This window comes from Ranitomeya variabilis, chromosome 2 (genome assembly GCF_051348905.1).
Source record: "Ranitomeya variabilis isolate aRanVar5 chromosome 2, aRanVar5.hap1, whole genome shotgun sequence".
In the NCBI taxonomy this organism is placed as follows: Eukaryota; Metazoa; Chordata; class Amphibia; order Anura; family Dendrobatidae; genus Ranitomeya; species Ranitomeya variabilis.
In genome coordinates, this window is record NC_135233.1 from 623,433,666 (window position 1) to 623,446,480 (window position 12,815).

A 12,815-nucleotide genomic window follows, 5' to 3' on the forward strand; every position below is an offset into this window, starting at 1 on the left:
TGTACTGGGTAATGGTCCAGCAGGGTTCACCGAAGGCGTGGTCCAGGGACCGACAGTTATTGGTGCCCTATCCGTTCAGGGCGGAATTGTTGCGGATAGCACACGAGATTCCCATGGCCGGACACCTAGGGAACGCTAAAACCAGTGCCAGGCTAGCGCAGCATTTCTACTGGCCTGGAATGAGGACCGAGGTACCGTAATTGCCTACTGCCGTTCATGTGACACCTGTCAGAGGGTAGGGAAGGCGGGGCGGCGCCCCAAAGCCCCACTGGTAACTCTGCCCATCATTGAAGAGCCTTTCTCAAGGGTGGCTGTGGATCTCATTGGACCTCTGTCCACGCCCAGCCGCTCCAGAAAATGCTTCATATTAACGGTAGTGGACTATGCCACTCGGTACCCGGAGGCGGTAGCTTTGTTGTCCATTGGGGATGACAAAGTGGCCACTGCCTTACTGGAGATCTTCTCCAGAGTGGGGTTTCCCCAGGAAATGCTCACCGACCGAGGGACCCAGTTCATGTCACAGCTGATGGAGTCTCTCTGTAAGCAGATACAGGTGCAACATCTGGTAGCCAGCCCGTATCACCCACAGACCAATGGCCTGTGTGAGCGCTTCAACGGCACCTTAAAGCAGAGGCTTAAGATGTTGGTCGACTCCCACAGGAGAGACTGGGAGCGGTATCTCCCACACCTATTTGCCTACCGGGAGGTTCCACAGGCCTCAACCGGGTTCTCCCCTTTTGAGCTCCTGTATGGGCGACGTGTTCGGGGGCCCCTTGCCCTGGTGAAGGAAGCATGGGAAGGAGATTTGGCCACCCCTGGAGTGTCGGCCATTGAGTATGTTGTGCACTTCTGGGACAAAATGATGGCCTTGACAAGGCTGGTGCATGACAATATGGCCCAGGCTCAAGCTGACCAGAAGCGGTGGTACGACCAGAATGCTTGTGAGAGGACTTACCAGGTGGATCAAAAGGTGTGGGTACTGGTCCCCATCCCACAAAACAAGCTGCAGGCGGCCTGGGAGGGTCCATACCTCGTGCACCAGCAGCTCAACGCCGTCACCTCTCTGGTCACCCTGGACCACGCCCGTGGAAGGAGGAAGGCCTTCCACATGAACATGATGAAGGCACATCATGAGCAGGAGGATTGTGCCCACGCAGTGTGCAACCTCCCCTAGGAAGGGGAGGTAGAAACCCTCCTGGATCTGCTCACCCAAGCCAAGGCGGGTGGATCCATCGAGGATGTGGGGGTTGGCCCCCAGCTCTCGGGAGGACCAACGTTCCCAGCTGGGGGTCACCCTACTCCCCTTTCGGGGGCTGTTCAGCAGCCTGCCCGGAAGGACTGAGGCAGGCGTCCATGAGGTGGACACTGGCAGTCACCCCCCGATCCGGCGTTCAGCATATCGGGTCTCTCTCGAGGTACAGCAGCACAAGCGCCAAGAGATAGACGAGATGCTGAAGCTGGGGGTGATCCAAGCATCCAACAGCGCTTGGGCTTCGCCTGTAGTCCTCGTCCCTAAAAAGGACTTAACTACGCGGTTCTGCGTGGACTACCGGGGGCTCAACGCTGTGACGGTCACCGATGCGTACCCAATGCCGCGCATCGATGACCTGCTAGATCAGCTGGCCGGGGCCAAGTACCTGACCATCATGGATCTGAGCAGGGGATATTGGAAGATTCCCCTGACCCCTAAGGCACGGGAACGCTCTGCCTTTATCACCCCATTTGGACTGTACGAGTCCATGGTGATGCCCTTCGGCATGAAGAATGCCCCTGCCACTTTTCAGTGAATGGTCAACACGCTGCTCGTGGGACTGGAAGGGTATGCGACCGCGTACCTGGATGACATTGCCATCTTCAGTCCCACCTGGGAGGATCACCTACAGCACTTGGCGCAGGTGTTAGGGCGGATCCAGAGAGCAGGGTTGACCATTAAGCAGGAAAAGTGCCAGCTGGGTATGAGTGAGGTCCACTACCTGGGACACTGGGTAGGTGGGGGAGCTCTGAAGCCAGAGCCCGGGAAGGTGGATGCCATCACCTCCTGGCCCTCCCCTAGGACCAAGAAGCAGGTGTCCTTCTTGGGGACTGCTGGGTACTATAGGAGGTTTGTTCCACACTATAGCACCCTGGCCAAGCCCCTGACGGACCTCACCAAGGAGAAGCTGCCCGTCGCAGTCGACTGGACAGTCGCCTGCGAGACAGCCTTCCAGGCGCTCAGAACGGCCCTTTATAGGTCTCCCATACTACAGGCAGCCGACTTCGCACGGCCGTTCGTAGTACAGACCGACGCCATCGACTTTGGCCTCAGGGCTTTGCTCAGCCAGGTCGACACTACGGGACATGAACACCCCATTTTGTACCTGAGCCTGAAGCTCCTGCCGAGGGAAGTGGCCTATTCCATGGATGGAGAAGGAATGTCTGGCAATTGTATGGGCCCTGCAGTGTCTGCAGCCATACTTGTACGGACGCCACTTCACCGTGGAAACAGACCACAACCCCCTCAGCTGGTTACACTCGGTCTCTGGGACGAATGGGAGGTTGCTACGCGGGAGCCTCGCTCTCCAGCAGTATCACTTCACCATTCGCCACCGAAGAGGCAGCGACCATGGTAATGCTGATGGGTTGTCCCGGCAAGGAGAAGGTGCGGAAGGGCGCATGGGGGAACACAGGAATGTGATGCCCCCTCTAAAACAGGGAGGTGTGATGAGGGAGCAGCCGCCATCTTGGATACGGGCATACTAACAGAGATTGGCGTGACTCCATTTTGTCTCCTGGTCACAGGTCTGCAGAGATGAGCACTCCTGGCCCCCACCTTTTCTCATGAATAAAGTTCCTTTTAGCATGGTAATGGCATTAAGCTCAGTGTAGCAGGCAGAAGGTACTTCAAAGCTCAATGAGGAAGCCACACCAGCAGGGGACAAGGAGGTGCCTGAGGGCTCAATTAAAGCACGCATGTCAAGTGGCCACAGGATACACGTCTATTGTGGCCTTCCAGTCGAACCGTCTCCAACATGGAATCATGAATTATGGACGCATCGTCCGAGGTACAGGCTCATAAAAAATATCCCCCTCGCCCTAAAGAAATTGCGCATCTGACAGTGCAACTCCCGGGTCCGTGGGAGTTCTGGAACCTGAGATATGGAGATCAGCCTCCCACAGCGACCGAATGGGTCCGGGTTTGGTCCCTGTGCGACCGGCAGAACAAACCTCATGCGCTGGTACCGCCCGTGTACTGATCCGATCATCCTGAGAGAAGTTATTCCATTTATTAGATATTGGATACAGATCTTGCAGGGAAGCTGAGGGGTGGAGATTCTTAGCCCGCCCAGGTACAGGGGGAGGGACACAGCAGGGTTAAGAGCTGGGACACTTGGAGAGTGGGGAGAACAGAGGAAGATGACTAACTAAGGAACTAAGGGAGAGGGTTAACCAGCCAGAGGGGAGCAAGCACACGCTTTCTGGGGGCTGCCCGGCAACTAAGTCTTAAACCTGCGGAACGCTGAGCCCCCCCCCCCCCCCCCGGCTTCCACAAGCGACCTTCAACCTGGTAAATTGACCTCCAGCTTTATACCTCGCCTTGTCTTGTGATTGTTATATTTTACTCTGACTGTAACTCCTGATATGTTTTTACTGTATATTTCTTGTAATTACCTAGTGCGCCCTTAAAGGGACTCTGTCACCTGAATTTGGAGGGAACAATTTTCAGCCATAGAGGCGGGGTTTTCGGCTGTTTGATTCACCCTTTCCTTACCCGCTGGCTGCAATATTGGATTGAAGTTCATTCTCTGTCCTCCATAGTACACGCCTGCGCAAGGCAAGATTGCCTTTTGTGCAGGCATGTACTAAGTAGGACAGAGAATGAACTTCAATCCAATATTGCAGCCAGCATGCAGCCAACAGATAAGGAAAGGGTGAATCAAACAGCCGAAAACCCCACCTCTATGGCTGAAAATTGTTCCCTCCAAATTCAGGTGACAGAGTCCCTTTAAGGCAATTAAATCATAAATTAATTTTGGGCTGATCCTTTTACTCTAATTGCGAATCTTAGAATACCCAGCGTGGGTAACGGCAGTCTCACCGGCGGTCATTTGTTCAGGTGCAGTTCCCTTATTGACCTGAGAGACAAAGGGGGCGCTGGAGAGCTGTGCCTGTGTAGTTACATCACGGATTGGTGACGTGGGAGGAACGGGGCTTGCTTCACAAAAGGAATCAAGAATGACGGGCAGAGCCATGATGAGAACGTCGGTGAGGTACGGGAAGAGCAGTGAACCTGTGATCCGCAGAATGTGCAAAAACCAGTCACAGTCTCTGCGAAGTCTCTGGGAGTGGTCAAGAGCCCGAAAGGGAAGGCAACAAACTGAAAATGGACCCGCCCATTGCAAAACGAAGGAATCTCTGATGCCCTGAAGAAATAAGAACATGGATAAAGAGTTCCATGGAACAAAAGCACCTGCAATTCCCAGGAAGCAATTACTGAACGAAGAGACTCCATCTTGAGAAAACAAAGATGGACTCCTCAGTTCAGAAATCTAAGATCCATGATGAGTCACGTGGACGAAAATCTACGAGGACAGGTCCTGGTGGATTTACCCCTTGAGTCACGGAAAAGCCCGGAGGATTTAAAGGAAACCTTATTTCTTACCTGGCGAGCCTGTGGCTTCTCTTGGTGGGAAAACTCCTCTGTAGAAGGGAAACATTGAAAGTACTGAAACTCATGTGACAAAGGAGAACAGCAAGGCTTGGCCCGAGGAAGGAGAGAGCTCGTCCCTTCAGTGACCCTCCTTAATAATTTTGTCCAACTTGGAGTCAAACAGATGGGAGCCCTGGAAAGGCAAGTAGGTAAGGGACTTTCAGGATAAGTCTGCCTGCCACGCTTTAAGCCAAACGGTCCTTTGGATGGCCACTATATTGCTGGTCGCCTTGAGCAGCACAGTCCAGGGAGGCGGATACCATGCACTACCCTGCATGAGCAATTTTGTCCGCGAGGTCGGCCAATTCCTCCAGTCGGGCTCCAGAAAGAATGCCCTGATGGAGCTGATTAATCCATGCCGTTATTGACTTGGCCACCCAGGTGGAGGCAAAGGCAGTGCACAATGACTAGGCGGATGCTTCAAAGGCTGACCTTGCAAAGGACTCTATGAGCCTCTCATTGGTGTCCTTGAAAGATGATCCATCCGGAAGAGGAAGGACTGTATTGGTGGACAGTCTGGAAACCGGAGGGTCCACAGTGAGAGAAGTGGTCCAGTTAGCAGTAAAATGGCGACTGCAGGGAGGAAGAGGAGGGCGCGTAGGGAGAAAGTGGGCGCAGAAGGAGTTTACTTCAAAAGCCAGCTCGGCGAGGCTGAAAGTGGGCGGAGCTTAAGGAAGTGAGCAGAGCTAGCGGCTGCAAAGAGGAGGGAGAGAGACGGCGACATCCGGGAACAATGCATGTCCGAGATGAAGGGGCAGAACTAACCGACAGAAAAAGTAGGAGAGGGCGTGCCATCAACGGGTGGGAGAAAAGCCCGCCCAAAGATGCCGAGAAGGGGGCGGAGCTAACTGCTGGAGCTAGGCCGCGCTGAAGCCGGGTCCTAAATTTATATTTAAGCTGGTTTTTATTGAAAAGAAATTCAGAACAATCAAGTAACAAAGGATTCAGCAACATAATTACTGAGTACAAAAAGAAATCTCATTTACAACTGTATATCAAGACCTGGAGCCAACAAGTCCCAAAATAATAACTGAGGCCCCGGACACAGGAGAGGGCGGCGCGGAGGCCCGGACTGCCTGTCAGGTAACCCAGAAAGAAGGAGAAAAACAGGCTCCTTATAGACCAAAAACGGCATATACCTAAAAGGAAGGCCCCTCTAACTACAGACCCTCTAACAAAAAAACTATAAAAAAAAAAAACTAGGGGGATAGGGGGGCAGCAAACTCATCCATCTTGATCTTCCTCCACCTTTTCATTATCTTCATACTTCTGCTTTTCTTCTTGTTTATCTTCTCCTTTGTCCGGATTTTCTCCCCTGACATCGCTGGGCACCTGACAGAGAGAGAATAAAGGGAGATGTCCCTCTCCATCCAGACCTTCACTGGCCGTCCGAGCCTCTTGGGAATGTGGGACGTCCATGTCTCCAGGAGATCGATAGGCTCTGGTGGACCAGTGGGTGGGACACAGTGCCAGGACCACCTAAACACTCTTCTGTGTTAGGGTCCTGCCGACTAGACCTATGAGGATATGGGGTGGCAGTACGCGCTGTACTCATAGTCTCTTACGTGAGAGTACAGTGTGACTGTTCACACTGCATCCCTCCTGAGGTAAGGAAAAGATCCAACTGAAAAAGAAGAGACGCTACTGGAAAACGACGAAAACTGAGGTAGAAATGGGTCTAGTAAGAGATCCACCTCCTACTGTCACCAAACTACACTGATTATCCTAGTGCCAGTCAGTGCACACTGCGGGGGAGGAGAGAACGCTTTTTGTGCACTGTGTCATCCTCCTAGTGTCAGCAGCATACACCCCCATGGTTCTGGTGTCCCCCAATGATAGAGAAACTGGGGTAGCACCAGACCGTGCTCGGATGACATCTTATAACACCTTATCCGAGCTCGCTCATTGCTAATCAGAACCCTTGAAAAACAGAACTCGGGCGTCTGTGCTGACGGGGCCATAGGCTGTAATGGTGCCGGCAGAGCGCATCACTTTCAGACACCCAGCTGTAGCAGACTGTGCAATGTGAACGCACCCTAAGGGATTGTGATCTGACCTGTGGAGTAGGGGACGGACGGACCACAGAGCCGGTGTGTCCGACCCCCACTGATCAATAAGGGTAAGGCCATCAATATCCACATCCTGCAGGATCCCAATAATCCCAGGAAAGAAAAAGGAGCAAAGAAAACATAGCGCCATCACGTGACAGTCATTCACACTGCATGTTGGCAGAGGACACAAGACAGGAAGTCTATTGTTGTTACCATGGTGACCTCAGATCGAGCACAACACACGGAGGAGCCACAGGTCACTGCCCATCTCTTTACCTTACTGAGTCCATCAAACAACACGTTGAAGTGTGGCAGGACGGCGCCACGGGCCACCTTCACGATGTTGTAAAGCGCCTCGCAGGCGTAGTACCGCAGCCGGCTGTCCGCATCGTTAAAGCAAGTCAGGACGGGTTCAATGAGCTCCCGCAGGTACTGGCCCGAGTCCTGCAGTGAGAGGAGAGGGTTAATGCAGGCCCGGCCCCCCACCACCACCATCCTCCGCAGCCCTCACCTTGCCCAGCGCGATGGAGCAGGCGGCCAGCCCGATCAGACCTCCCTTCCTGCTGTGCGGATGCTGCGAGAGCGCAAACTCCTGTGACAGGATCAGGATGACGTGTTTAATCTGCGCCGCATTATTCTGCGCCACAAACTCGCGCACCAACCTGCGGAGACAGAATCAAGACGTGGTCAACGGAAAGACCCCCGGGGGTATCCATTTATCCCCCTATTCCCACCTACTAATTTCTAGTATCCAAACCCCACCAGGGTGACTCGTGTCCCCCCATTCTGTGTCCCACGTGTCTATAGACTCCAACCTCTCTCTCTTGGGCGTCTACAGTGTCCCCCAGTCCTCTCTCTTCGGCGTCTGCATGGCCCACCGCCCTCTCTCTGGCGTCCGCCATGTCCCCCCCTGCACTCTCTGGCATCTCCCGTGTCCCCCCCCCCCCCCGCCCCCTTTCTCGTGCGTCTCCTATGTCTCTCAGATGTCTCCCGTGTCCCCCCCACCCTCTCTCGGGCATCTCCCGTGTCTCTCCTGTCCTCTCTCTCTCGGGCATCTCCCAAGTCCCCCCGCCCTCTCTCGGATGTCTCCGGTGTTCCCCCCGCCCTCTCAGATGTCTCCCGTGTCCCCCCCGCCCTCTCTTGGATGTCTCCTGTGTCCCCCCGCCCTCTCTAAGATGTCTCCCGTGTCCCCCCGACCCTCTCTCAGATGTCTTCCGCGTCCCCCCCTCTCTCTCAGGCGTCTCTCACTTCTCTATCTCCAGCGCCGCCACCTTCCTCTTCTCGTACATTTTGTCGTTCAGCGCCCGCACGATGTTCGGGGTCAGGGGACTCAAGTCCCGCTCCGCGTTCATCTTCTCGGCTCTCACCACAACAACCGGGCACAGCGGCCGTAGTCACATGTCCCGGACACGAACCTCCGTCATGTGACTCCCGACGCGATGCATTATGGGAGATGTAGTTCTTAGATGAAACCTGGTTCTCACGTGACCATGATAGCGGCGAGACAATTGTGTAGACCTGAGGACCATCCCTCCCTAACTGACAACTGAGGATTCCCCCTTCCCTGACCTACAACTGAGGACTCCCCCCTCCCCGACTGACAACTGAGGAACGTCCCTCCCCGACTGACAACTGAGGACCATCCCTCCCCGACTGACAACTGTGAACTCCCCCCTCCCCAACTGACAACTGAGGACCATCCCTCCCCGGCTGACAACAGAGGACCATCCCTCCCCGACTGAGGACTCCCCCCTCCCCGGCTGACAACTGAGGACCATCCCTCCCCGGCTGACAACAGAGGACCATCCCTCCCCGACTGACAACTGAGGACTCCCCACCTCCCCGACTGACAACAGAGGACCATCCCCCCCCGGCTGACAACTGGGGACTCCCCCCTCCCCGACTGACAACTGAGGACTCCCCCCTCCCCGACTGACAACTGAGGACCATCCCTCCCCGACTGACAACTGAGGACTCCCCCCTCCACGACTGACAACTGAGGACCATCCCTCCCCAACTGACAACTGGGGACTCCCCCCTCCCCGACTGACAACTGAGGACCATCCCTCCCCGACTGACAACTGAGGACCATCCCTCCCCGACTGACAACTGAAGACCATCCCTCCCCAACTGACAACTGGGGACCATCCCTCCCTGGCTGACAACTGAGGACCATCCCTCCCCGACTGACAACTGAGGACCATCCCTCCCCGACTGACAACTGAAGACCATCCCTCCCCGGCTGACAACTGAGGACCATCCCTCCCCGACTGACAACTGAGGACCATCCCTCCCCGACTGACAACTGAGGACCATCCCTCCCCGACTGACAACTGAGGACCATCCCTCCCCGGCTGACAACAGAGGACCATCCCTCCCCGACTGACAACTGGGGACTCCCCCCTCCCCGACTGACAACTGAGGACTCCCCCCTCCCCGACTGACAACTGAGGACTCCCCCTTCCCCGACTGACAACTGAGGACTCCCCCCTCCCCGACTGACAACTGAGGACCATCCCTCCCCGACTGACAACTGAAGACAATCCCTCCCCGACTGACAACTGGGGACCATCCCTTCCCGGCTGACAACTGAGGACCATCCCTCCCCGGCTGACAACTGAGGACCATCCCTCCCCGACTGACAACTGAGGACCATCCCTCCCCGACTGACAACTGATGCCTCCCCCCTTCCCCGACTGACAACTGAAGACCATCCCTCCCCGGCTGACAACTGAGGACCATCCCTCCCCGGCTGACAACTGAGGACCATCCCTCCCCGACTGACAACTGAGGACCATCCCTCCCCGACTGACAACTGAGGACCATCCCTCCCCGACTGACAACTGAGGACCATCCCTCCCCGACTGACAACTGAGGACCATCCCTCCCCGACTGACAACTGAGGACCATCCCTCCCCAACTGACAAAAGAGGACCATCCCTCCCCGACTGACAACTGATGCCTCCCCCCTTCCCCGACTCACAACTGAAGACCATCCCTCCCCGGCTGACAACTGAGGACCATCCCTCCCCGACTGACAACTGAGGACCATCCCTCCCCGACTGACAACTGATGCCTCCCCCCTCCACGACTGACAACTGATGCCTCCCCCCTCCCCGACTGACAACTGGGGACTCCCCCCTCCCCGACTGACAACTGAGGACCATCCCTCCCCGACTGACAACTGAGGACCATCCCTCCCCGACTGACAACTGAGGACCATCCCTCCCCGACTGACAACTGAGGACCATCCCTCCCCGACTGACAACTGATGCCTCCCCCCTCCACGACTGACAACTGATGCCTCCCCCCTCCCCGACTGACAACTGGGGACTCCCCCCTCCCCGACTGACAACTGAGGACCATCCCTCCCCGACTGAGTGATTCTATGTCTCTGGCCATTCAGATTGATCGGCGCTTGCGTGAGCGCAGAGTTGTGCACACTATGGCATTGTCTTCCGAGCGGAGTCCTGAGCCTATGCAGTGTGATAGGATTGTGTCTAGAGCTGAACGACAAGGATTCAGACGTCAGAATAGGTTGTGTTTTTACTGCGGCGATTCTACTCATGTTATTTCTGATTGCCCTAAGCGTACCAAAAGAATCGCTAGTTCCGTTACTATCAGTACTGTACAACCTAAATTTCTGTTATCTGTGACCCTGATCTGCTCATTGTCGTCATTTTCTGTCATGGCATTTGTGGATTCAGGCGCCGCTCTAAACTTAATGGACTTAGAATTTGACAGACGTTGTGGTTTCCCCTTACAGCCTTTGCAGAGTCCTATTCCTTTGAGGGGCATTGATGCTACACCGTTGGCTAAAAATAAACCTCAGTTTTGGACACAGCTGACCATGTGCATGGCGCCAGCCCATCAGGAAGATTGTCGTTTTCTGGTGTTGCATAATTTGCATGATGCTATTGTGCTGGGTTTCCATGGTTACAGGTGCATAATCCGGTATTAGATTGGAAATCTATGTCTGTGACTAGTTGGGGTTGTCAGGGGGTTCATGGTGACGTTCCTTTGATGTCAATTGCCTCCTCCCCCTCTTCTGAAATTCCTGAGTTTTTGTCAGATTTCCAGGATGTATTCGATGAGCCCAAGTCCAGTTCCCTTCCACCGCATAGGGACTGTGATTGTGCTATTGACTTGATTCCAGGTTGTAAGTTCCCTAAGGGCCGACTTTTCAACCTGTCTGTGCCAGAACATACGGCCATGCGGAGCTATGTTAAGGAGTCTTTGGAAAAGGGGCATATTCGGCCATCTTCTTCACCATTGGGAGCAGGTTTTTTTTTTGTTGCCAAGAAGGATGGCTCCTTGAGACCCTGTATTGATTATCGCCTCTTGAATAAGATCATTGCTTTCTGATTTGTTTGCTAGGATTAAGGGGGCTAGTTGGTTTACTAAGATTGACCTTCGAGGGGCATATAATCTTGTTCGTATTAAGCAGGGTGACGAATGGAAAACTGTGTTTAATACTCCCGAAGGCCATTTTGAATACCTTGTGATGCCATTCGGACTCTCTAATGCTCCATCTGTGTTTCAGTCCTTCATGCATGATATATTTCGGAATTATCTTGATAAATTCATGATTGTATATTTGGATGATATTTTGATTTTTTCAGATGATTGGGAGTCTCATGTGAAACAAGTCAGGATGGTATTTCAGATCCTTCGTGATAATGCCTTGTTTGTGAAGGAGTCTAAGTGCCTCTTTGGAGTACAAAAGGTTTCTTTTTTGGGCTTCATTTTTTCTCCCTCATCTATAGAAATGGATCCGGTTAAGGTTCAGGCCATTCATGATTGGATCCAGCCCACATCCGTGAAGAGCCTTCAGAAATTTTTGGGCTTTGCTAATTTTTATTGCCGTTTCATTGACAACTTCTCCAGTGTGGTTAAACCCTGACCGATTTGACAAAGAAAGGCGCTGATGTGACGAATTGGTCCTCTGCGGCTGTTTCTGCCTTTCAGGAGCTTAAACGCCGATTTACTTCTGCCCCTGTGTTGCATCAGCCGGATGTTTCTCTTCCTTTTCAGGTTGAGGTTGACGCTTCTGAGATTGGGGCAGGGGCCGTTTTGTCTCAGAGGAATTCTGATGGTTCCTTGATGAAACCGTGTGCCTTCTTTTCTCGAAAGTTTTCGCCTGCGGAACGCAATTATGATGTCGGCAATCGTGAGTTGTTGGCTATGAAGTGGGCATTTGAGGAGTGGCGACATTGGCTTGAGGGGGCCAAGCAAAGTATTGTGGTCTTGACCGATCATGAGAATCTGATTTACCTCGAGTCTGCCAAACGGCTGAATCCTAGACAGGCCCGATGGTCCCTGTTTTTCTCCCGTTTTGATTTTGTGGTCTCGTATCTTCCGGGTTCTAAGAATGTTAAGGCTGATGCCCTTTCTAGCTTTTTGCCTGATTCTCCTGGGGTCCTTGAGCCGGTCGGCATTCTGAAGGAAGGGGTGATTCTTTCTGCCATCTCCCCTGATTTACGACGGGTTCTTCAGGAATTTCAGGCTGATAAACCTGACCGCTGTCCAGTGGGGAAACTGTTTGTTCCTGACAGATGGACTAGTAAAGTGATTTCTGAGGTTCATTGTTCGGTGTTGGCTGGTCATCCTGGGATTTTTGGTACCAGAGATTTGGTTGGTAGGTCCTTTTGGTGGCCTTCTTTGTCACGGGATGTGCGTTCTTTTGTGCAGTCCTGTGGGACTTGTGCGCGGGCCAAGCCTTGCTGTTCCCGCGCTAGTGGGTTGCTTTTGCCTTTGCCGGTCCCTGAGAGGCCTTGGACGCATATTTCTATGGATTTTATTTCGGATCTTCCGGTTTCCCAGAGGATGTCGGTTATCTGGGTGGTTTGTGACCGGTTTTCTAAGATGGTTCATTTGGTACCTTTGCCTAAATTGCCTTCCTCTTCTGATTTGGTTCCGTTGTTTTTTCAGCATGTGGTTCGTTTGCATTGCATTCCGGAGAATATTGTGTCCGATAGAGGTTCCCAGTTTGTTTCTAGGTTTTGGCGGGCCTTCTGTGCTAGGCTGGGCATTGATTTGTCTTTTTCTTCCGCATTTCATCCTCAGACAAATGGCCA

At 53.6% G+C, this 12,815-nt stretch overlaps 1 protein-coding gene across 2 annotated transcripts in view; it reads right to left on the minus strand.

Moving 5' to 3' along the window:
• VAC14 (VAC14 component of PIKFYVE complex) overlaps positions 1-8,176 on the minus strand; it is a 45,487-nt gene extending 37,311 nt beyond the window's left edge. For both annotated transcript variants that reach the window (XM_077288944.1, XM_077288943.1), the window contains exons 1-3: positions 7,987-8,176; positions 7,250-7,400; positions 7,015-7,182 (exon numbers count right to left, since the gene is read on the minus strand). In XM_077288944.1, the coding sequence (XP_077145059.1) occupies positions 7,015-7,182; positions 7,250-7,400; positions 7,987-8,090 (423 nt within the window). In that variant the 5' untranslated portion in view covers positions 8,091-8,176. The remainder of the gene's footprint in view (positions 1-7,014; positions 7,183-7,249; positions 7,401-7,986) is intronic.
• Positions 8,177-12,815: the final 4,639 nt, after the last annotated feature.